Raw genomic sequence first — 25,452 nt, forward strand, 5'->3', positions numbered from 1 at the left:
ACGAAAAAACAGACCCAGGCAACCTGTGGAGACCCAAACCCCGATTTGTGGGTAGTAAGCTCTTCTCATTCAGAACTGCGGTAACATGATCTCTAGGTTTCTGTAAGTTCTCCTCGTTGCGGGCAGGGAAACATATCTGTTTTCTTCAGAGGAGTCTAGCTTGTGCCATCTTGTTCTTGCACGTGCACACGCACGCCCATATGTGTGCATGTGTGCACACGTATGTAAATGTGCTTGTTCAAGAGTCCCACACCACTGTTAGGAGTAGGATCTGGAGAGCCCCAGGAAGAAGAGGGCCTGAGTTCCCTCCACTTTGATAGATTTAGCCTGGTCTACACCAGATTTGGGGGATTCCCCCAAATGCTCCAGCAGATGGGAGCCCTTAAGGGTGTGGCGAGGGCCTATAAGCAGAGCCAGTGAAGCAGCAGAGGAGAGAATGATCCGGAGAATACGGCTCCTTAGGAAGCAGGACCTTTGAGCTGCACAGGGGAGGTGTAGGGCCCACTACTCACTCGCCTGTCTCTGTGCCACCCCAGGAGCACCCCAGGGGACAGAAGCTTCTAGTCAACATCACCTCAGAGCTCAGCTGTGAGAAGCAGCTATGCCAGGGGGAGAGGCTGGTTTTGTCCTGATGTGCTCTGTGCTGAGGAACGGTGCCACAGCAGCCACGGTGGCTCCAGGAGGCCACAGCGGGGCCAGACAGGTGAGAAAAAGAAAGAGGCGGGAAGCCTGACGAAACCACATCCCCAGGAAGGCAGCCGGACCCAGGCAGAAAGAGAACCTGAAGGGAAGAATCGTGAAAATGCACATCACTCTTTAAACTTAGGTCAGGGAGATCTGGAACCACAGCTCCAGCCACATGAAGCTGCACGGGACCTCAGCAATCACCTAGTCCAATTTCTGAGCATCTCTGGTGATGGGGACCTCACCACCTGCCCAGGTGGGTGGCTGGCTCTACAGGGTGCTCCAGGGAGAGGCCCGGAACATTCTAAGGACAGGTCAGTGTCTTAGGGACCCATGCGAGAGGAAGGCCCAGAGCACAGGACAGTAACAACTTGCTGGAGGGCAGGAAACAAGTTAAAACAAAAAAACCCAGTTGTGATGATTTGTTGTGAAAGAAGCCGGCAAGGAGCTGAGGGTGGGAGCGGCTGGCTCCCTCAGCTGGACAGTCAAGGAGGTTCTGGGGAGGTTGGTGTCAAGGGCTGGGGACAGCTGGGGATGAGAGCACAGCCTCTGCAAGGGACCACGGCAGGAAAGAGGTTGGCACCTTTCTGAAACAGAAGGAAGGCCAGTAGGGGCTGGGGAGGGAAAGGTAGGAGATGATTCTGAAAGGCAGAGCACAGAGGACACAGGCTTCGAGAGCCATGGCGAGGACTCTGGGGGTAGGCTGAGTAACACCCCTCCGGCTGCTGTGCTGAGAGTAGAGCGAATGGAGGCAAGTGGGCAGAGGGAGACCAGGGATGAGGCTGTTGGTGCGTATCTCCTGACACTGGCTGTGCAGCCTCAGGTGAGACGCTCGACTTTTCTGGGCCTCACTATTGCCCACATATATGGAGGTAATGTGGGGCAAATTTTGTTCACTCCCAGGAGGAGCTCCCGACCAGCTAGATGGAACAGGCTGTGGGGGATAGGAAGCTCTCCATCAGCACAAACATCGTACTGAGGCTGGCTCCACCACGTGAGATTTTGTGAAGAGCATTCAGACACCAGAGGAGGGTTGGGTAGAATGACCTCCCTGGTCGCTGACCCTGACTCTCTGTGAGCCATTATTCTAGCCCTACCTCTGGACCTGTCTTGCTGGGTGACCTCAAATTGGTTACTTCCCCTCTCCGTGCCTCAGTTCCCAAGTGAGGACAGAACTAGCTGGATGATCACTCTTGGTCCTCCCACCAGAACATTCTCCTCTTCATCCATTCTCAGTCTTTACCCCAACCCCCACTCACAATGGCCACCGTCTTGGCAGCTGGATTCTCCATGAGAACCTGGTCTTAGTCTTGGCAGAAAGTTCTCTGCATGTCCATCCATTTCAGTTCAAGCATCCTGGGTGACCTTTGGGCTGGAAATCTCTCTGCTCATCCTGGACAGGGGTTATTTTCTTTGGAATCACTCTGGATGGCCCCGGAACCAGGGTTTGCTTCTGTGCACAGCCTCCCATCCTGTCACCACCACATAAAGGCCACCAGCCCCTAGCAGATCCCAGGAGACTGTGCATAGGAGCAAGGATTTGCGGACATCCTCCTCCAAACCTGTGAGTGGTGGGCTTTCTCCCGATGACACCCCACATGGCGATCTTCAGAATGTTTGGGGGGCAAGAGACAGAAGGATGGGGCCACTTGGATTAGCTAATATTCTGAGTGTAGCATTATTATTGACATCCAGAACTCTGATCAGAGGACGAAGACAGCAAGATGGTGTGTGTGTGTGGGGGGGTGCCCCCTAACCTTGACTCTGGGAAGGGGCCAGAGTGGGCTTCACAGAGGGCGTGATGTCTTACTGAAGCTGGAGAGTCAGTAGGAAATAACTTAGGTAAAATTGCAAAGACAAGGAGGCAGAGGAGCTAGCATGTGCAAAGGACCTTTGTGTAAAGAGCATAGACTTGGAACTAAGTGTGACTTGCCAAATTCCAGCTCCTCCACTCACTGGCTATGTGTTTCTGGGCAAGTTGCTCTAGCTTTCTGATCTGGGTTGCCCATCTGTAAAACGGCAGATGACCACATCTACCTTAAAGGAATGTTAAGTGTAAGAGTAACAGGTGCTTATCAAAGATGATCCTTTTCTCTCTGGGTAATTCTCACTCTTGTTCCTCCTGGTGTCAAAGTGTTAAGACAAGATGCTTCAGCTTTGGAAACTTGTTCTCTTGTGCGGCCTGCTCACTGGGACCTCGGCATCTCTTCTTGGAGACCTTAGCAACGACCTGAATAATGTTGTGGACAAGCTGAAACCTGCTGTTGAGAAAGGACTTGAGACCATTGACAATACAGTTGAATGTGAGTTATCAAGATGATTGGCCTAAATTCTATGCCCGCATTACCAGAGGCTGCCACCAGGGGATGCTCTTTATGAGTGGTTTGCTGAGAAAGGTGGCTACTCAGTTCTAGTTCATTCACTTATTTTTCTAGGAATAAGCAATGCTCAAATGAATATCCCTTTACACACTACATCATGGCAAACTTTTCCTAATATACACGTCGGATAAATTCCTAAAAGTGAGATTTCAAAAGTTCAAAAGGTATGCACATTTTAGGGGCGCCTGGGTGGCTCAGTCAGTTAAGCATCCGACTTTGGCTCAGGTCATGATCTCGCAGTTCACGAGTTCAAGCCCCACGTCGGGCTCTGTGCTGACAGCTCGGAGCCTGGAGCCTGCTTCCGATTCTGTGTCTCCCTCTCTCTCTGACCCTCCCCCCATTCATGCTCTGTCTCTCTCTATCTCAAAAATAAATAAACGTTAAAAAAAATTTTTTTAATAAAAAAAAGGTATGCATATTTTAAATTACAGTCGTTGTTGACAAATAATCCCTTACGTTAACATTCTCTCCGTTAGTCTTGGGAGAGCGCCTTCCCCTCCCCCACCCTTGGCAGCACTAGTATGGGCAACTTAAGTGTTTTGCTAATGTCATAGACAAAAGATTATGACTCATTTCACTTTGCATTTCTCCAATTATGAAAGAATCCACTCATTTTTTCCATATTTTATTAGCTGTTTACATATTTTAGCACATTTTGTTCATATTCATAGCCTATTCTTCTGCTACGTTGTTCAATGTTCTTATTAATTTGTATTAGTTCATTGGAAATTAGCCATACTTAAGCCCTCAGCCTAGGTAGCTTTTTTTTTAAGTTTCTTTATTTATTTTGAGAGAGAGAGCACACACACACACACACACACGCACGCGCGCGGGCACACACACTCACACGTTTGAGTGGGGAGGGGGAAAGGGGCAGAGAGAGAGAGAGGAGGGAGAGAATCCCAAGCAGGCTCCAGGCTAACAGCAATGCTAACAGCTCCAATATGGAGCTTGATCCCACAAACTGCAAGATCATGACCCAAGACAAAACCAAGAGTCAGATGCCTAACCAACTGAGCCACCCAGGCACCCCTAAGCCTAGGTAGCTTTAAAGCTACCTAGCTTTATATTTATTTAATTTTGTCTCCTTTTTAAATTCTGATTTCTTTTTGTTGTTGTTGTTTTGTAAATGTTTATCTATTTACTTTCAGAGAGAGAGGGAGAGTGGGAGCCGGGGAGGGGCAGAGAGAGAGGGAGAGAGAGAGAATCCCAAGCAGGCTCTGTGCAGAGCCCAACTTGGGGCTCGATCTCACAAATTGTGAGATAATGCTCTGAGCCGAAAACAAGAGATGGACCCTTAACCAACTGAGGCACGCAGGCACCCCTTTACGAATGCCTCTAAATGCCTGCTGCCAAGCTCTCATCCTCGAGCTCCCATTTGCCACTTTTATGAGTTGGAGCCATACTTTTCCCTTGATTCTGGATTTTCCATTTCTTAGTTTATTCTCTTCATTTTGTTTGACCCAGTTTCTGAAACTTGTGTGAACATCTCATTCAGAGCAATAGACCACCCCCCCCCCCACCTCAACTAGAAGCTGGTGTACAATCGATATCAATTGCCTCGTTCGTTGATCGATTGCTCTGGGTACGAATGATGAGTATGTATTAGTATGAAGGCAGCACGGAAGGAACAAAGGCTCCCCAGCCGCACGACTTTAGGCACATTTCTTAACCTTTCGGTCCTTTATTTCCTCATCTGAAAATGCAGATAATAACAATATCTACCTCATTTGGGTTGTTAGGAAGAGTAAATAAAATAACATAGGCAAATGGTCTTACCTAGCGCCTCGTACATGGTCACTGCTCCATAAATGGCACACAACTCTCAATGGCAATTGTTTTTGTCAGCTGTCCTTCAGAAATTGAAGGCTGACGTGGCGGTGCTTCAGGATTCCAAGGTTTGGCAGCTGGCCAAGCAGAAGCTGCAGGAAGCTGAGAAGTTGGTGAACAATGCTCTTTCGAAGGTCCTCTCACTTAAGGACGGGACTTTGAGGTGAGTTGATGCTTCAAGGTGGAGAGCTTTGCTTCAGGAAAAGGGAACACACATCTTTGGGGAGGTGAGTTTAAGATCAAAGACAGAAAGGTGGATAAACCTTGCTCCTCCTCATAGAGCTGAGGCCGTCTGAGGCCAGGTTCATCAGGGCTTAGGCAAATTAGAAGCAGGGCCGCGGGGCCAGTCCGAGCAGCTCATGGGTTGGGGCTTCCACATTCTGTAATTTGGGGATCCCGGTGAAGGTCCCTTTAATCCTCACCCCCACCTGCTTGCTGGTGCCTGAAGTCCCTCTTCCAAGGAATAAGACCTTTCTTCTCCAAATATAGCTGAGGGTAAAAGTCTGGATCCCCTCAGGAGAGAGAAAACTGGAATTCATACCACATAGCTGGCTCCACACATAGAGTTTTGGAGTCAGACGGTTCTGGGTTCAAGTTCTGATGCTGACACTTATTGCCCCCCGGAACCTGTGGGGGAAATGACATCCGTCTGAGTGCCCGTTTTTGCTACGCCCCAACACGGAGAGGATCAAACTTCCGAGCAGGGCGACCGTGAAGGCCAACCAAAGAAGGCAGGAGTGGTGAGGCCCAAATGCTCAGCGTGATGCTGGCGTCAGGGAAGCATGGCTGTCACGAGGAATAACAAAGGCAAACCGTGGTTTTTGCACAGCTTGAACATCCTTAACTCCCGCATCCTGAATATCAGAATTGAACTGACTCCTGATGGCGAAGGCATTAACATAAGGGTCCCCGTCACCGCTAATGTCACCCTGGCTCTGTGAGTATGCATTCGAATCTGGGATTGGGGAGTGGCAGTGCAGCATGGCCAGGGGATTCCCAAATTGGAACCAGGCACTTTTCCATGCTGCTATGTGGCCTTGGGCCTCAGTCTCCCAATCTGTAAATGAGGGGGCCTTTCCAGCTCTAAGATCTGAGCCCTTAAAATGTTCTGATGAACTTTGGCCATCACCAAGTCTCTTTTAAAAGAAACTTCCAGGGGCGCCTGGGTGGCTCAGTCGGTTAAGCGTCCAACTTCGGCTCAGGTCATGATCTCGCAGCTTGTGAGTTCAGGCCCCGCGTCGGGCTCTGTGCTGACAGCTCAGAGCCTGGAGCCTGTTTCCGATTCTGTGTCTCCCTCTCTCTCTCTGACCCTCCCCCATTCATGCTCTGTCTCTCTCTGTCTCAAAAATAAATAAACGTTAAAAAAAAAATTTTTTTTAATAAATAAATAAAAAATAAAATAAAAGAACCTTCCAGGGGCGCCTGGGTGGCTCAGTCGGTTAAGCGTCCGACTTCAGCTCAGGTCATGAGTTCGAGCCCCGCGTCAGGCTCTGGGCCGACGGCTCAGAGCCTGGAGCCTGTTTCCGATTCTGTGTCTCCCTCTCTCTCTGCCCCTTCCCCCGTTCATGCTCTGTCTCTCTCTGTCCCAAAAATAAATAAACGTTAAAAAAAAATTTTTTAAACAGAACCTTCCATTAAATATTTCTGAAATCATAACATTTGTACGATTGTAAAATTTGTAAATTTTACAATCTAATTGTAAAATTTGAAAAATTGAGAAAACATGAGCATTCACAACTCTTTGGCAAAATATCTGCTCTCTTGAGACTCTCTGAATAGCAGGGACCACTGTGCCTAATGCATATAGTATTGTACAGTATATAATGAAGGACGTGTGTGACAAATACAATTTTAAGGTATATTAATGACTTTAAGAAAGATAGCTAGGAGAATGAGCATGTGTGGAAGCAGATAAATGGAGGACACGGGGGCTCCATCATTCATTGGCAACGAGATCTTGGGATGGTTGCTTAGCCTGTCTGTACCAGTATTTCCCCATTTTGAAAATAGAGATAATAGTGCTTTTCCCTCATGGTGTCTGTGTAATGACATGGATTAATCCAGGCATTTTAGAAATGCCTGGCATATAATTTGCCCTCGATAACTGTTAACTATTGTTATTATTTTAATTATTACAGTGGTGCTATATAAAAATGTCGTATGAGCCATATCCACGTGGCTAGGCAAAGACGCCCCTAACATGAATATGTCAGTCTCAAAAGGAATATAGATGACGCTGACATCAGCCATAGACATCTGGGTAGTGTGTACCCAGTGGAGGAAGCTTAGCAGGCCTTCTCGACTTGCATTCACTGGGAATCTTATTTCCTACAGGCCTCTCCTTGGCAAGAAGGTCAACCTGAAGGTTTCTTTGGACCTCCTGACTAGCCTCAGACTTGAAACCGATGCCCAGACTGGCATCCCCAAAGTGGTCGTGGGAGAATGCCTCAGTGACTCAGACAGCATCTCCATCACCTTGCTGGACGGGTAAGGCCCTTGTTCCACCTCAGCAGAGCTGGGCTCTCAGGGGGGTTGAGGACCCCTAATCTCAGCCCTATTCCTATACCCACGAGGCAGCACCATGTGGCGAAAAGGAGTTTCGGCTCTGGAGTCAGACAGACCTTGGTTCAAAAACCGGCTCTGCTACCAGCTTGTAACGTTGTGACCAACTTAGCCCCTCCGAGCCTCAGTTTTCCCTTCAGTGAAGGTGATAATGCCTGCTCCTCAGTTGCTGAGCCGACCAGATGGAAAGACACAAGTGTTTGGCACCCAGCCTGGCACACACTAAGCTCTCAGGGATCATAATACCCATGCGGACTCTGTCTCCTTGTTCTCTCCGTTACCGAGACCAGAGTGTTGACCTCTGAGCACGAATCTGTTCGTTCCACCTTACGGTGCTGCCAGGATTCTGCTTCCTGCTTTTTGAAGCTCTGTTGTTTTGTGCACGTGCACATTTAGGATTGTTACTTTTTCTTGAAAAATGGACCCCTCTATCATGATGTTATATCCCGTAATAACAACAACAACAAACTGTATTCACCTTCTTGCCTCCATGTGGGGGTGGGGGGAGAAGAGAAGTCAGTGCTTACCATGGGCTCTAATTTCCGATTGCCCCCAGAGAGGCCTCCACCCACTGGAAAATTCCCAAAATGAGATCTTGAAAGCTCAATCCTCTCCGTTAAAATCATCGATCCCTGTTAATCCACAAAACCTATGCCTTAAACTGTGCTTGAAAGGGCACGTTTGGTGGGGAAAGAGGATTGGGAGAGGAAGGGTGACCCTGGAGGTGGCTCATGGAGGAGGAAAGGCTGGAAGCTGAGGGCTGGGGCAGGTTGGCTTTGGGAGGAAACAAGGCTGGCTTCTCAGCTCTCAGCCGTGAGGGCCATGAGCAGAGGTCACTCTACCACACCCCTCTTGAGGGATATGACCGCAGGTTGCCTGAAGTTCCCTCCCCCCGCCCAAACCAAAGAAAGGCTCTCCTGCCTGATGTTATTTGGGAAGGCTGGGATACAAAGTGACAGACCTGAGCCCTGCTGGATACGGCCTTGTCTGCAGGTCCCAGGGAATTCATCCTGTCACTCTGGGTCTCAGTGTCCACATCTGTGAAATGGCATTCCTCTCTACTGCCCCCAGCCTGCTCACCCCAAGTGCTCCCCACAGCTGTCTGGGCTCAGTATGAGCTGGCCTCACCCTCAGATCACTGCACTCTTGCCATCACTCACTGCGTTCCAGGCACCCCGGCCCTTACTCTGGGCTCAGAGAAGCTCTCTCCCACCTCTAGACCTGTCCTTGTTCCGGCCTCCTAGAACACCTTGCCCCTCCACCTCCATGTTCTTCTTAACCTTCAGGTTCTAGCAATGCTTCCTCCTGGGGCACCTGGGTGGCTTAGTTGGTTAAGCGTCTGACTCTTGATTTCAGCTCAGGTCATGATCTCATGGTTTGTGAGTTCAAGCCCCACATCGAGCTCTGTGCTGACAGTGCTGAGCCTGCTTGGGATTCTCTCTCTCCCTCTCTCTTTGCCCCTCCCCTGCTTGTACACATGCTCTCGCTCTCTATCTCTCAAAATAAATCAATAAACTTAAAAAAAAGATTTTAAAAAGTTTCCTTCTATTCTCCCTCAAAATAGTCTACTCTAGCTCTTCGGAGTACTTGTCCCAAGTTGTCCTTATATATTTAATTCTATATTTACTTCATTGCTTCTTTTAGCCAAAAATGCTTGAACATCTGCTATGTCCCAGATAGGCTCTGAACTCTGGAGAATTTTTGATGACAACAGACAAGGACCCTGTTTTCCTGGAGTTTATTGTCCTGAGGGAAAGGCAGGCAGACAAGCTTCCAGTCCATCTGTAAAGAGTCCTCAAAGAAAACGTCAGATTATAATGTCAAACACATAGCGGTCTGATGCAAAGCACTCTCTTAGGCGAGCAGTCAGGGAAGGCTGCTCGGAGGAGGTGTCGGGCATGCTGAGAGCTGAAGGTGGGAAGGAGCCAGAGTTAGCAAGACTTGTTTCATGCTTAGGTACCAGGAGGCATAGTGCTTGTGTTTTGCTCCTCCCCGTGGCCCCAGCCCAGCTTAGTGCCTGGCATGTAGGTGGTGATCTGTAAATATGTGTTGAATGAATAAATGAATGAATGAAGTCTTAAGGTTGTGAGGAGACTCTCACAGGTTGAGGTGAGCCTCTGGTCAGACGTGGGGTGCCCCTGAACAGCACTCTGTGGTTAGAAAGGCGTCACAGTGTCCCTGGGTCTATGTGACTTCAAGGTGCTACATCATCTCCCACCCTCCTCCCCGCTGCTATGTGGCAGTTCTCCCCACTTGCCTGGCTTTATCAGTTGCCTCTCTTTTCCAGCCACAGTCAACTGATCAACAAGGTCCTGAACTCCATGACCACCATCCTGGAAAAGACTGTGTCCCACCTAATAGAGAAGGATGTGAGTCCTCCACTCCTGGGGGCCCAGAGACATGAGGGGGGCGGGGGGGAGAAGGGAGGCAGGTGTACCATTCACAGGCCTGATCGTATTCTCTGGCACCTTTTTTTCCAAGGTGCAAACTTCTCCTTGGGCTGTCAGCTGGAACCTGCACCCCTTTACTCAGCCTGGGGAGCAGGAGAGAGGAGCAGGGCCTGACAGTAGCTGAAATCATTGGGTCCCAAACTTGAGCCACTGGCCACATCTACCTGGCCTTTTTAGCTAATGTGTTCCTTTAAACAATGCAATTTTACTTAAACTTATTTAAATACATTTATCTTAAAAGAAAACTATATCTCCACCATAATTAGAAATTAATATCACTTAGATAATTAATTAAAGCAATAAACACCAACCTGTAAAAATAGGTATTTTCATCATTTTCATACGTACACACATATGTACACACAAAGTTCCAGAGATTCTGAATCAGTCATTCTGGAAGGGGGCTGGGAATCTAGGTTTGTGAAAGAAAAATCCTCCACGTGGCTCTGTGATTCACTGAACGGGAGCCTCACTACTCAAAATGTGGTCCTCTGACCAGCAGCATGGACCCTCACCAGGGATCTTACTAGAAATGCAGGCTCTCAGCCCGCCCCCCTGCCCCATCACCACCCCAGACGTGCTGAGTCAGAATTCGCATTTTAGTGAGATCCTCAGGGGATTGTACACACAGAATGGTGAGAAACTCTGCTCTATGGTTCCCAGGGCCCCATTTGATTCCTTAAAATTCCAGGGTGCCAAGGTTCAAGATTTCCAAGAGTGTAGGGTTCTGGGATGTGAACATTCTAGATTCTCAAGGTTCTAGGGTTCCAATGTTCTAAGGTTTTAGAATTCTAACATCCTACTGTTCTCTAGTTTTAGACTTCTAAGTTTCTGTTGTTCTAGAATCCTAAGGATCAAAGGTTCTGAGATACTCCTGGGCAGCTGGCAGTTTCTCCCCAGCTGATAATGATTTGTCCTCCTTCCTGTTCCTGGCCCTCCTCCCCCTCCCTCCTTCCCTTCTGCCCTGTTTCTCCGCCCGCACCCCCCCTCCCGCCCCACAGGTGTGCCCATTGATCCACCTCTTGGTCTCCACGGTGGATGAACATATTTTACATGACATCATTGGTAAGTCACAGCCTGGGGACGGTGGCAGGGGGGGAGCTTTCCCTCTGCAGCCTTCTAAGGTTAAGCACGAACCCTGCACCCACCCCACCCCACGGTAGGTCTGGCCAGGGGACCCTGGAGAAGCAGGAGGACCCAACGTCTGAGCAAGCTGGGGGAGTGTGGCTGGATGGAGTCTTTGCAGAACTGAGGGGGTTCCGTGGGCCTCTGAGAGCTCTCTATCATCCCTCTTTAAACCCACAGAACCTGCCTGTGAGATGTGAGAAAGAAGAGCGGCCATATCTGGGTTCAAATCCTGGCTCTGCTATTTAGCAGCTATGGGGCCTTGTTCAAGGGGGTCTGCCTCTCTGAGCCTGGGTTTCCTCCCGGGTGAACCAAGATTGTAAACACCGGAGGCTGATGAGTGGATTCAGAGGAAAAGCTGGCCTCTTTCCCTCCTTGTGAAAAGCCGTGGCTTCTCCTCCAGCCATGGGGGGTGGGGGAGCGGCTTTCTTTGTTCTCTGGGTCTCCAGGAGTGGCTGGGGTTGCCGAGCAGTAGAAGTGGGTAGGTGAAGGTATCAGGGTCCTGGAGGTGGCCCTTGTATGGAAACAGCCACAGGTCAGTTCCTTGGGCGATCTCTCTACACTCTGCATACATCATCCCGTTGGAGTCTTGCAACAACCCTGTGGGGTGGGTGCTGTCATTATACCCATTTTACAGATGAACAAACTGAAGCTCAGAGAAGTGGACTGACATGCCTGAGGTCCCATGGCTGTCAGACTGACCCGCTGGAGAGCAGCAGCCATTGGGTCTGGTTTCTATTGGAGAATGAGGCCTGCTATTTATTTTGTCCCTTCAGATAAACTTCCAAAGGACAGCAAACCGCAAGCTGCTGCCTGAAGAGGGGCATGAGGAGGGCTGCTGTGATGCCCAACCAAAGGTAAGGGGTGGCTCTGTGCCCCATTCAGGGGATGAGGCCCCTCCACAGGCACCTGTGGTGAAGCCAAAGCAAGGCTTGGCTTCTCTCTTTTTAGCAGCAGGCTGAGCCCTAATTTTGGTCATAGACTGAGCTGTGACCCTGGCCCCAGCCTGAACCCTGACCTGGTCACACTCTGCACCTTGAGCCTTATTCCGACACCCAGAATGAGCCTGGATCCTAGTCACAGACTGAGCCCTGACCTTGATCTCAGACTGATCCACGATCCTGGTCATATACCGAGCCCTGAACCCTGGCTCTAGTCTTGGCCTCTGATCAGTCTTTTCACATCTGCCATTGCTCCTAAGGTGAGGGGAGAGAAGGGTGAGGGGAGGAGGATAGGTCCGTGTCAGGTGCCAGAGACAAACCCCAAACCACAGGTGCCAGTCCCTTCTCCAAGATGTGAGACTCTGTAGGATATTGTGGGAAAGAGTTCGGGCAGCAGGGTCTGGTGGCTGACAGGGATCCACAACAACCCCATTGCGGTCAGTGCCCTAAGCCCTTGTGGTCTCATTCCAGCTCAGTTCCCAGTGGCTTGACTGTGCCCCACGTAGCATCTCCATCTGGTAAAGGTACAGCCACCATCCAACCAGAGTGACAGCCTAAGTGCAGCCAGAAGGAGCCCTCGCAGATCCTTCTCCTCATGGTTGGGACAGCAGCCTCTGTGCTCACAGCCCTCCAGCCGCTGCAATAAAAAAACAATTTCTGCACCCTCCTGTGTGGCTCCTTTTATTCCCTCCATTGGGATGGGGAGGAGGCGACTGGGGCAGTAGAGACCTGGGTGGGATCTGGAAGGGATATTTGGGACTATCCATCTTGTTTCACAAGGCACAGAGAGGGCAAGAGACTGACCCAGGGCCACACAGCCAGTCGGTGGCAGTGGCAGACCCCTTGATTCATCCATTCACACGCTCGGCAGGTATTTAGTGAGTCCCTACTGTGGACCAGGCAGGCAGTGGGGATGGGACAGTCACATTCTGGGTGACCCCACCTAGTGCTTTCGTCCCCTGCCCTCCAGGGACTCTGAGAGGCCTTGTGGAGGACCGGGGACATCTGATCCATGGGCTCAGGAGTACAGAGCTGAATGACCTAGGGTCAGAGGCCTGGGCCACATCCCAGCCCTCCCCTCCGTGCCCCCTGAAGGGCTGGAGCTGAGATCAATTCAAGCAACCCCTGAGAACACCCATGGTCCCCAGACTCCAGGGCTCATCTCCCCTCCAACTGCCAGCCTGAGACCCTGTGCGCCCACCTGCCAGGCTGCACAGAGGCCCAGCCAGCCTGGTGAAGCCAAGGGTCCCTTGGAGACCAGCTGCTGTCTCCAGCCGAGGTCCCTTCTTCCACACTCCAGAGCTCAGCTCACCCCAGGCTGTGCCAGGCCATGGTTGAGTCAGCATCGCTCTGCTTATGTTACCACCACTGCCATCCTGGGGAGCTGCCTTTGCTGGCCACATGTGACCTCACCAATTCTTAACAACAGCCAGGAAACACTGTTCTCGTCCCCATTTGACACATGAGGAAACTAAGGCTCACAGAGGGAAAGTGACTCATCAAGGTCACACAGTAAGCAAGTGGCAAATCTGGATTTGAACACACAACTATGAGAGCCTTTGCTCAGAGAAGTGACATCCCATCACCCAGGCACTTTGGCTGCCTCCTCGGCCCCCAGCAGGCACTGCTTTCTTCTGCCCTGGACACATGAGAGCCTCTCGAGGCTGCTCTTCCTCCCTACATGCAGGCCTTAGTTTCCCCTTTGCCCTGCAGGGAGGAGGATGCCACCCCATCCAAAAGGGACCGCCTCATGGGGTCCAGTCACCTCAAGGGACTCTTGAGTCCCTGGAGTGGCCTGGAGGGGCCTCAGACCAGCTCTCCTGAGTGATCCCGTGGGGACCTCAGTTCAGATGTGCCAAGGGGCTGCTGGGCACAGGGCGAGGGCCAGGGAGTTAGGCACATCTGAGCTCAAGATGGCCCCTGCCACTTTCTAGGTCTGAAATCTTGGGTAATTTACTTAGCCTCTCAGAATCTGGAGTTTCTCCCCTGTAGGGAATTAACAGTAAAACCTCGGTCACTAGGCTGTTGCGAGGATGGGAAGTGTTTAACTAGGGCCTGATAGCTATTGCGTCCCCTCTACACGCTGAAATTGCTATCACAACCACCCTAGTGTTTGTTGATTGACTGCTAACAGCCCTGATGTGGTAGAGAAAACCATGGTCCTGGGAGATCTTGGGTTTTCACCCCGTCTTTATCACAACAGTGCCAATGGTCTCCCAGTGGTCATTCTCTCCCCTCCCCAGATTTTAACTGGGCACATCGTCCCCAGCCAGAGACTACATTTCCCAGCCTCCCTTGCAGTAGCCATGCGATTAAAGTCTGACCAATGGCATATCAGCAGAAATGATGTGTTTGAAAGGAAGGAGTTCCTGGCTGGCTGGCTCAGTGTGTGGAGCATGTGACTCATGATCTTGGGTTGTGAGTTCAAGTCCCACACTGGGAACTGAGCTTTAAAAAAAAAAAAAAGAAGAAGAAGAAGGGGGGGGTCCCTCTACTTTCTTCCTTCTATCAAGTTAGAAATGGGAATGAGCAGAACTGCCTGAGACCTAGAGGTGGAAGCTGTGTACTGAGCCAGCAGAGCCGCTCCTAAAGCCCCTGACCACCCACCTCTGGGCTCCATGGCAGTAAAAGAATGAGCTAGCTTATTTAAACCAGTGTGTTTTGGGGTCTCCTTGTCAAGGCTACTTTGTCTCTATTCCACCTGCCTCTTTCTGCCAATAACGTGCTGTGTGACATTAGCCTGCTAACTTCTCTCTGAGCCCTGTTTTCTTATTTGCACAGAGATCCCTAAAGGCCCTTCCTGTTCCAACAGGACAAAAGTTAGTGCTCCCTCCAGACTTGAATGGGAAAGAGAATAAACATTTATGGAGTCCCTACCACATGCCAGGCGCTGTATTAGACTGGTGATTCTTTGCCCCCCAGGGGCATTGGCAATGTCTGGAGACATTTTAATTGTCACATATTGTTGCAGATGCTACTGGTATGTCGTGAATAGAGGCCGGGGATTGTCACTTAGCATTCTACAATACACAGGACAGCCTCTCACAAAAAAAGAATCATCCAGGCCAAAATGTCAATAGTGTTGAGAATTCCTGTATTAAACCTTTATGCACATTATCTCACTGAATTCCGTTTTTTTCTGAGGGATGCAGTGAATGGGTCTTGGGGGAAGATGTGGCAACTAAGTAAGGCTCAGAGAGGTGAAGTGACTTGCCCAAGGCCACACAGCTGGTCAGGGGCAAAGCTGGATTTAATCCAAAGTCACCCTCCTCCAGAGCCGGTGCTTCCCTTCTGGCGGGGGAAGAAGGGTGAGTTTTCCTTTCTCGCTGTTTTGTGACAACCCCTCCTCCCACAAAAAATACACAAAGGAGGTCTCAAAATTCAGGGCTTCTTTGGGCAGTAACCAACTGGAGTCAGTGCCAAGCCTTTGTCCATGCTGTTATGTCTACTGGGGACACCATTCCTCCTCCCTCCCCAGCTGGCTAAATCCTGCTCAGCCTTAAAACTTTGCTCAGGGGCGCCTGGGTGGCTCAGTCGTTTAAGTGTCCAACTTTGGCTCAGGTCATGATTTTATGATTCATGAGTTTGAGTCCCACATGGGGCTTTCTGCTGTCAGCCTCAAACCCACTTTGGATCCTCTGTCTTCTCTCTTTGCCCCTCCCCTGCTCCCCCTCCCTCTCTCTCTCTCTAAAATAAATAAACATTAAAAAAAAGGAAGAGGGGCGCCTGGGTGGCGCAGTCGGTTAAGCGTCCGACTTCAGCCAGGTCACGATCTCGCGGTCCGTGAGTTCGAGCCCCGCGTCAGGCTCTGGGCTGATGGCTCGGAGCCTGGAGCCTGTTTCCGATTCTGTGTCTCCCTCTCTCTCTGCCCTCCCCCGTTCATGCTCTGTCTCTCTCTGTCCCAAAAATAAATAAAAAAAAAAAAAAAAAAAGGAAGAAAGAGTGTCAACTCTGGTTAGTATGGTTTTTCCCTTCTTTTTTTTTTAATATTTATTTTTGAGAGAGGGGGAGGGGCAAAGAGAGGGGAACAAAAGATCTGAAGCAGGCTCCACCCAATGGGGGCCACCAACCAGCGAGCCTCGAGATCATGACCTGAGCTGAAGTCGGATGCTTAACCCACTGAGCTGCCAGGCGTCCCGGTTTTCACCTTTCCTATTCATCAATCTGCCCCCATGAGTCCGTGAGCTCCTTGAGGGCAGGTACCTCGCTCCTCTCAACAGCCCCAGTGTCCAGAAAAGGACCAGATACAGTACAAGCACTAACAAATGTTGAATGAGTGAGTGAATGAATGAATGAATGAATCTCTTCTGTCTGTATACAATCAGACACCATCTCCAGGACACCTGAGTGGGTAGGTGCACAGGAAATTTCTAGCAAGCCAGAACTGGGGGTATAGGAGACTTGTCATCATTTTCTGTCAGTCAGGGCCAGATACCTGGGACTTGAGGACATAAGTGATGGACTAGGACCAAATGCGGGGTTCCTAGGTAATTGAAGCCAGAACATGGGGTGGGTGGGGCCAAGGCCATTCGGCCCCACTGGTGACTAATGTGGGCAATGGAGGTGAAAGGAAAGAGGGTGCAGAAGTGACGAGGGCTCTGTTGTCAGCCTGGCGCCCCTGCTACCAGCTCTGGCTCAGACCTCAAAGAGGGGTGAGGGCTTCCTGGAGACGGTGACACCTCATGAAGGAGGCTTTGGGGACAAAGAGGCCATACAGAGGAGGAGAGGGAAGAACTGGCCTGAGGGAATATATGGGAAGAAAGAAGGCAAGACCTGACTGGACCCCGAATCAGCCAGAAAACAGAGAGCAAAACTGTCGCGCAGGCTCTTTTAAAGGTTTAATTCAGTTAAATAAATGTTGGATCTTTCCAATGTTTGCACCATCCCTTCAGGATAACATCTCAGGATCAAAATTATTTACTTTATGCCTTGGAACATTTTAGGATGCCAGGAACACATCATAGAACTTACCAACCCGGATCTTTCTATTTACGCTAGGATGAGGGAGTATATACATTTCACCGTATATTTGCCAGCAGATAGACACTTTTATTTTAAATATTTGTTCTTTGAACGGGAATGGAATAAACTTCATCGCCCTGGAAGAGCTGAAGGTCCCAAGTTAGGAGAGGCAATTATTTCACCAACTCAAAAGATTATTTTCTCAACTTTTTTTTTTTTTTAATTTGGGGAAATACTGTGTTTTACAGCTGAATGAAAATACAGCTCTGAGAACTGTGCTGAGCTGATGTCACAATGATGCAAGAAGCTGGGACTGGGGGGGTGGGGAACTGAATGGGGATGCTGAAATTTGACAAATTTCATTTGTTGGGGTGACTCACTTCTGTGTTAATGTTTGTTCAAGAAATAACATGGATTTTCCAAAAGGAAGAGGGTTGTTGAGCACTTAGCTAAGCCAGGCTCTGTGCCTAGTGACAGAAACAGGACCTCCTGCCCCTGAGCGCAGCAGCCTCGAGGGGATCCTGCAAAGCTCCAAGTCCACGGCAGGGGCTGGGAGTGAAGAGGGCAGGACTCAGGTTCATAGCCCCCCTGGGAGGTGGGGTTGAGAGAAAGACTCGGAGGAGGGGCTTCTGGCCCAGCCTGGGGCTGACGGGCATCTCATTTTAACAAAATGACATATTTTATGAAAAATAACCCCATGTTCCAGAAAACATCAAAAGTGAGAGGAGTGGCTCTGTTTTCTTTCTTTCTTTCTTTCTTTCTTTCTTTCTTTCTTTCTTTCTTTCTTTCTTTCTTTCTTTCTTTCTTTCTTTCTTTCTTTCTTTCTTTCTTTCTTTTTAATCTCGCGGGGCGCCTGGGTGACTAATCAGTTAAGCATTCAACTCTTGATTTTGGCTCAGGTCATGACCTCACCGTTCAGGAGTTCAAGCCCTGCATGGGGCTCTGTGCTGACAGCATGGAGCCTGCTTGGGATTCTCTTTTTCTCTCTCTCTGCCCCTCCCCTCTCTTGGTCTCCTGTCTCTCTCTCTCTCTCTCTCTCTCTCTCTCTCTCTCTCTCTCTCTCTCTCACACACACACACACACACACAAACAAATAAATAAACATTTTTAAAAAAAATCTCCATAACGACTGGCTTAACAGAAGACAGCTGGATCCTCGCATCTGCTCTGCCTCCAGTCAGTTCCAATATCACATGTCATGGAGTTCTCAGAAAAATCTGCTCTACACTTGTGAGATAAATGAGAGAGAAGAGGCAAATAATGTCTTCATACTAATTCAAATTTTTTTTGGACCTCGCAGACCTCCTGGAAGTTTGTTGGGGGTCCCCAGACTACACTTTGAGAACCACTGGGCTAGTTACTAGGAAGCCATGGAAAGTTTCCAGACAGGAGAGAGACAATCTCAGCAATCAGTTTCAGGAAGTTTCCTCTAACAGGTGATATGTTGGGTGGGTTGAAAGGAGGCAAAGGCCATGGCTGGTCCAGGTCCCACCCAGGGCAGGAGCTGTTGGGGTGGAGAGCTGGGCTGTGGACAGAGAGAGAAGGTGGCTTCCAGGGAGGAGGTGCCCAGGAGAGAGGTACAGCTAGGGAAGTCCATCCTGCAACTTAATCATGCTGAGCCTTTGCTATCCTGGGCCCCCCAGACTAGGCTCTGGGGCCAGAGCTGATGGCTCAGGAGCCTACATCCCACCGTCCTCAGCTTAGGAAGGAGAGAGTGTTGCAGGAAGGCACTAGACCTCACCTTTGGTTCTGATTCTCTTTATCTCATATCCAAGGTCAGTAGGCAAAGTCACATTTGTCCCTGTTGTCCTGCAAGCACTTGCCCATCTAACTGACTCTCTGCCTACAGACACAACTGCTAACTGGAGCAGCTGTACTGACAATGGTATCTGTGGACCTACATTTCACAACCTTGATCGAAGCTTCCAGAGTGTCTTACCACACCATGCCACAGTCACACCCCTTGGTATTTACCCAAAGGAATTGAAAAGATGTGTCCACACAAAAACCTGCACTTGGAGATTTTAGCAGATTTATTCATAACTGCCCCAGCTTGGAGGAACCAAGATGCCCTTCAACAGGTGAATGGATAAATAGACTGTGGCATATCCAGACAGTAGAATATGATGCAGCACTAAAAATAAATGAGCTATGGGGCTCCTGGTGGCTCAGTCACTTGAGCACCCAACTCTTGGTTTCTGCTCAGGTCATGATCTCGTGGTTTGTGAGATCAAGCCCTGAGCTGGGCTCCACACTGACAGTGGAGCCTGCTTGGGATTCTCTCTCCCTCTCTCTGCCCCTCCCCTGTGCTCTCCTCTCTCTCTCTCTCTCTCTCTCTCTCTCTCTCTCTCAATAAATAAATAAATAAATAAACATTAAACAATTTTTAAAAAGAAAGGAATGAGCTATCGGGTCATGAAAAGACACAGAGGAAACTTAAGTTCATATTACTGAGTAAAAGAAGTCTACTAAGTGAAAAGGCTGCATACTGGATGATTTCAACTATATGAAATTCTGGAAAGGGCAAAACTACAGAGACAGTATAGAAAAATCAGTATTGTCAGGGGCTTAGAAGGAGGGAGGGATGAATTGGCAGAGCACAGAGAATTTTTAGGGCAATGCAACTGTTCTGTATACTGTAGAAGTAGATACACATCATTACACATCTGTCCAAACCTACTGAATGTACAACCCCCAGCGCGAGCCCTAATGTAAACTGTGGGCATTGAGTGATAATGATGTGTCAGTGCAGGCCCATCGTCATAACAACAGCCCACTCTGGTGGGGGATGCTGATCATGGAGGCTGTGCGTGCACAGGGACCAGGAGGTATACCAGAAGTCTCCGCACATTCTGCTCAAATCTGCTGTGAATCTAAAAGTACTCAGAAAAAGTCTATTCAAAACAAACAAACAAAAAAACCCTTCAAGGTGGAGGTTCCAAGCCTGGCATTGTGATTCCCTTAGAACCTGACCCCTGACCGCCTTTCTGCCTCCTCTCCTGGGCTTCCTGGCCCATGTTCTACAAAGAGGAGGCATGCAGTGATGTTTTGGTGGGTGGCCAGGAGCTCTCAAATGACCCACATTAGGATGGCCTTCTGGCTTTAACATGTATCCATAGGCAGAAAACATCCTGGATGAAAGTGAGTCGTGATTAAGACCTTGGCTCTAGGATCTACCTCCTGGGTGTGGATCTTGGCTCTTCCAGGGCTGGAAGCACACCACTCAGCTTCTTGGAGCACAGCCTCTTTGCCAGTAATGTGAGTGTTGGAGCATCAACCCCTCACAGGGTTTGGAGAGGACGAAATGAGTGAGGTATGCAAAGCATGTGGTGCAAGGCCTAGGGAGGCAGAAGAACTTAGACACAGCCCCTAAAAGCTGACACATTAGCAGCAGAAACTGAAATCCTCAAACTTGGAACTGAACAGGGGGACAAATGGTCCCAGCTTTGGAACCAGAGAGAGATTAAGTTCTACCAGGGAAATCTGTAACACCTTCTTGGTAAGGGTGAGTGAGATTAGAACAAGGCTTCAAAGAATGGCTCCTCAATTCATTCATTCTTTTCACACAGATCTGTGGAGTATTTGCTACTTTCCAGGAACACAGGAATAGTTCGAACAAAGGTCCTGAGGTAGGAGGGGCAGGGCATAGCAGGGAAACAATGTGTAGGCAGCACTGGACGTAGGCTGCATTTAGGGATGGTTGGCGAGAGATCAGCATAAGGTCCCCACAGCTTGGACTTTGTGGAACTGTCTGATCTTTGCCAGAATGGTTAAATGACTTAGTGTGGCAGACAAGAAAGTACTGTTCAGCTGTCCCTTCAAGGAGACCTGCCACAAAGAGGTTAGCTGGCTGGTTATTCTCCATATCTATGTGTACGTCCAGTTGCACAGAACGAAGACTAGAGAGCAATGAGCCAAAGCGCTAGTAGAGGTTATCTCTAAATAGAGATATTGTTTTCTTTATGCATTTCTATATTTAAAAATGTTCCCTCGTGGGGCACCTGGGTGGCTCAGCCAGTTAAGCATCTGACTTCGACTCAGGTCATGATCGTGCAGTTCGTGAGTTCAAGCCCCATATTGGGCTCTGTGCTGACTGACAGTTCAGAGCCTGGAGCCTGCTTCAGATTCTGTGGCTCCCTCTCTTTCTGTCCCTACCCCCCCCCCCCACAAACATTAAAAAATAATAAATAAATAAATAAATAAATAAACAAACAAACATTTCCTTGTAAACAGGGATCATGTGAATAATCTGAAATATATGTTTTAATATATTTTTGAAATTAAAGCTTGAGTGGGGTCCCAGTTTTTGGAGCAAATGATGAAGCATATCTGTCCTTCAGGCCTTGAGGAACAAGCCTTCTCAGTGTAACAGAGAACTGTTCCTCCTACCCAATAAGAAGGCCTCAGCTCTGCTCTAAAAGGAGGAATTTGAGATGTGGTTTCAAAGTTACAAGCTTGGGCATAAGGCAGAACTACATTCACAACCTGATTCTACTATAGACTAGCTCTGTGATCTTGGGCAAAATTTTCCTCTCTTGAGTCTTGGTTTCCTTTTCTGTAAACTGGGGCTAATAACAGTTTTTACATGGTAAGGTTGCTATGAGGATTCCACAAGCATTTGTGAAAATTGCCTATCAGTGCTGGAATCATAATAGATGGGGGAACTGAGGCCAAGAAAGGGCATGAGGCCTGACCAGTATCAAACAGCAAGGCATAGGTAGAGCCAGGCTAAAACTCAAGCCTCCCTGAACTGAAGCCAGGATACATCCCCCCTTGACTCCACTCAGAGTAGACTGAGTGGCTTCCTCCTTCACAGTCCTTTAGGACCACCTCACTCATGGCACAAATGAGGAAACCAGCGGATAGGGCCATGAGTGAGAGTCATGAACGCACCCTCCAGACTCTCTCAGGGCTCCCAAAATTCTCTACACCTCTGCATTTGCTGACATTCGTGATGTGCAGTTTGAAATATGTTTTTGACACTTCCATCAAATGTCTTAAGTGAGTCCCTATCTCCTTAATCCTCTAGGACTTCTATGCAGGAATGTTTGCTTTGGAGGTATTGGATGGACGTGGTGTGATTGAGGACTTCTCATCAGTTTCCTAGTGCCACGTCTTCCCAGCAATGGGGCCATTCGCCATTTATAAAGTCTCCCCTACTGCAGAGCCATCAGGATTCAACTGACGGAGACCCAGGGCATCAGAGTGGTCCTGAAACTGACTCTACTTACCTGGGATCCCCACAGGTACTGCCCCAAGATGCTGAAAGTCTCAGATATCCTTCTCATCCTCTATAGGCTGCTTGCCCTGTTGTCTGCTCAGTATTTGAATAATTGAATGATGTGTGAGTCTGTTATATTGTATATTTTAATTTCTTGGATTTCAGTCCATTTGTCCTTTTGTGCATGTGTGTATGCCTTGTAATTTTTCATTAGATGCTGGACATCATGATACAAATTATAGAGGTTATAAACGATGTCATCTTTTTCCAAAGCCAACTGAAAGAAGATAGTCAAGAGATAGAATATAAGTGGATTGCTTTGATTCTGCTGAAGCTCAGATTTATGTTTTATGAGGGTGGAAATGTTTTGATTTTGCTCTTACTCTTCAGAGGAGCCTTTATTTCTAGGGCATGTCCCTTTCTCCTGCAGAATTGTCTTCTGAGTCTTAACTAAAAGACCAAGGTGTCCATTAAGGGCACTTCATCTTTATAAGGCTTGAATTCAAACCAGTGTCTCCCCAGCACCACATGGGGAGGTGCTGAAATCTGCTCAGCTTCTTAACTTTCAGCTGCTATTTTCTGCTGATGTCTCAAAGTCTAATGATTTTCACACCAAATATAATGTGCATTTATACACATTTATGCATTTCTATATTTAAAAATGTTCCCTTTCCTCCCACACCACCAAGAAATTTCTCTGACACTAGCTGAGTGTCCTACAGTTCACCTCAATTCTGACACACTCTACCCAGAGATGGCATTAGAGTCCGCAGCTTAAGAGCTCAGTCCCATGAGACTGCCCTCACTTCATATGCCACGTGCAAGTCCATGTTGGTTACCTGTGTTTCTGATTAACTGGTTATAAGTCAAAGGTTCGCATAACCCCTTCCCTGGGTTTGATTACTTTGCTAGAGTGGCTCACAGAACTCAGAGGAACATTTTACCTCCTAGATTACTGGTTTGCTATAAAAGAATACAACTCAGGAATAGCCAGGCGAAAGAGATTCGTAGGGCAAGGTGTGAGGAAAGAATCATGGAGCTTCCATGCTCTCTCTGGCTGCATCACTCTCCTTGAATCTCCACATGTCCACCAACTTGGAAGCTCTCTGGACCCCATCTTTTTGGGGTTTTATGGAGGTTTCATTACACAAGCATGACTGATTAAATCACTGGTCACTAATGACTCAACTCAATCTTCAGCCCCTTTCCTCTCCCCAGAAGACTGAAAGGTCCAACCCTCTAATCACCTGGCTGGTTCCTCTGGCAACCAGCCCACATCCTTAGGTGCTTTCCAAAAGTCACCTCATTAACACAACAAAAGACACCTTTATTGCTCTCATTACTTAGGAAATTCCAAAGGTTTTAGGAGCTCTGTGCCAGAAACTGGACAAAAACCAAATATTTGTTTCTTATTATAAATCATAATATCACAAGTGTCACACTGCACAGGTGAGCTTAAGTCCAGTGAGTTGAGGGAAATCTGTGCACCAATTTCAGGTTTCTTTCCCTGTGGTACCTCCCTCTGTGGGATTTTGTTCCTCAAGTACCAACTACTCTGAAAGCTCCTACTCCAACTTCTGCCTCCTCAGCCCAGTAAGACTGGTCCTTTTGTTTGGACTCCTCTCCCCCATATGGCAAATTGGGAAATGACCTTAAGCAGAATTTGGGGTGAATGTGGAGCTCACCTTGAATGACACCCTTTTCTAAAGAATCACAGGCTCTCATATTGTACCTGCGTAATTTCTCATCGATACCCTCAAAGCACTGTTTTATATATTTCTATCTTATATAGTTTCGATTTACTGGGAAGTTTAGTCTAGTAACTCTGTCATGACCAAAACCAGAACTCTGCAGCTAGAATTTGACCTTATATCTCACTGGAACATTGTAACCACCCATTTAAGGCTCAGGGTGAGAAGGTTCAACACAGGAAATGCTGCAACCTTCCAAAAACAACTTCAAGATTGGTTATTTCAAGAAAATGTTTTATGGGATATAATATGGCAAGTGAGCCAAAAAAAAAAAAAAAATCCAAGTATGTTCATCCCAGGGCTGTTGGGATTTGAATACAAAAATGGCCAAAAGGAGGAGACTGATTAAATAAACATTGGTCAATCCATACATTAGAATATTCTGCAGATAAGGAGGTAGAAAGACAGTCATGATGTGACATTATTTGATCAAGTGATTCTATAGAAGCATGGCAGGACAATCTTGGTTTTTCATAATGTTACATGAATGTATGTGCGTGTATGTACATGCAAATGTGTAAAGAAAAACTTCTGAAAGTAGAAACAGAATTTAATCTCTGAGAATTTATTTTTATTTACTTTTTTCTTTCTTTGTATATATCTTTTTCTAATTTTTCTACTGGTCTGAAAACAGATCATCAAAATTAAAATTAAACCAAATGGGCTACTTTACATGGGATTGGTAACCAGAACTGGGCTCAGACTCTTTCCTGAATCTGTCAGGTGTCTAAAGGGAGGATTGGGCCCTACCAGCATCTGCCTGTTAGTCTCAGGTCCCAAAAGGGGCCATTTGCACTGTCATTTGGTTGAAGCCCCAAAAAGTCCCATCAACATTTGCATGAATGTTTTTGACCCATAAGGGGGTGTGAGTAAGTGTCAACGTCCTGAAGACCTATCCCGGCCCATGCCATATAAGCAGAAAGTTCCAACCCAGAAGCACGCCCTCCACATACTCTAGACATGTCCATACTCTGAGGGACATGTCCATGCCATCGAACATATTGTTTCCTGCCAACTCAGGAAGAGTTGAATCCCAAATGAGAATCATTATAATCATAAAACTCGTCAGCATAATGGTGACCATTTATGGAGCACTTCCAATATGCAGAGTGCTGTGCTCAGTACTTACGACAAGGCTGAGAGGAAGGTATGGGTGTGTATCATCCACATTTTCCAGATGAGGAAATTGCCTCATCTGGGCAAAACTCTGCATTGCCCAGATTGTCCAGCCAGTAGTAGGGGGCAGAGCTGGGATTCCATCCCAGGCCTGTCTGTCTCTGAAGCCAGTGCACATCACCACCAATGCCTCCTGTAAAATGAGGATAAGATGCCCTCCATACAATGTCATGTGGTGAAGCAACTTGCCCTAAATCCCACAGTCCCACACCTGGTAAGGAGTGGAGGGCTTCAGAGACTGTTCTTGCAACTATAACATTGTGGAGTCTCTCACAGCGGCAGAGGGCAGGTCTACTGGGGAAGACTGTGTCCCTGCAGGAAAAGCTGCATGTCCAGCTCCACTGGCCTTGGGGAGCTGACTTCATCTCT

General features: G+C 48.2%; 2 protein-coding genes and 1 long non-coding RNA gene across 6 annotated transcripts in view; 2 read left to right on the plus strand and 1 right to left on the minus strand.

The window, feature by feature from the left end:
* Window positions 1-25,452, minus strand: part of CDK5RAP1 (CDK5 regulatory subunit associated protein 1) — a 230,485-nt gene that overhangs the window by 13,257 nt on the left and 191,776 nt on the right. For 3 of the 4 annotated variants that reach the window (XR_009248946.1, XR_009248945.1, XR_009248948.1), the window contains 2 exons: window positions 25,037-25,216; window positions 22,281-22,433 (listed from right to left, as the gene is read on the minus strand). The gene's annotated coding sequence lies outside the window, so the exon portion shown is untranslated. Of the gene's footprint in view, window positions 1-22,280; window positions 22,434-25,036; window positions 25,217-25,452 lie in introns of those variants that run through there. The other variant, XR_009248947.1, reaches the window with a different exon arrangement.
* BPIFA2 (BPI fold containing family A member 2) lies at window positions 2,831-10,031 on the plus strand. The gene is made up of 6 exons (XM_058686406.1): window positions 2,831-2,987; window positions 4,914-5,058; window positions 5,725-5,832; window positions 7,230-7,382; window positions 9,745-9,826; window positions 9,939-10,031. Exons 1-6 carry the CDS (start codon window positions 2,831-2,833, stop codon window positions 10,029-10,031), a joined length of 738 nt encoding a protein of 245 aa, XP_058542389.1.
* LOC131485633 (uncharacterized) lies at window positions 10,748-12,635 on the plus strand. The gene is made up of 3 exons (XR_009248949.1): window positions 10,748-10,972; window positions 11,809-11,889; window positions 12,445-12,635. It is a non-coding gene; the product is annotated as an uncharacterized LOC131485633 (long non-coding RNA).

This window comes from Neofelis nebulosa, chromosome 9 (assembly GCF_028018385.1).
Source record: "Neofelis nebulosa isolate mNeoNeb1 chromosome 9, mNeoNeb1.pri, whole genome shotgun sequence".
Lineage (NCBI taxonomy): Eukaryota > Metazoa > Chordata > Mammalia > Carnivora > Felidae > Neofelis > Neofelis nebulosa.

What these genes read in the sequence shown, in the direction of transcription:
- BPIFA2 (XM_058686406.1), top strand. Translation starts at nt 2,831, where the DNA reads ATGCTTCAGCTTTGGAAACTTGTTCTCTTGTGCGGCCTGCTCACTGGG. An exon ending in GCTAATGTCACCCTGGCTCT is followed by an intron (nt 5,833 to 7,229) that starts GTGAGTATGCAT and finishes TATTTCCTACAG; the next exon opens with GCCTCTCCTTGGCAAGAAGG. An exon ending in TCCATCACCTTGCTGGACGG is followed by an intron (nt 7,383 to 9,744) that starts GTAAGGCCCTTG and finishes TCTCTTTTCCAG; the next exon opens with CCACAGTCAACTGATCAACA.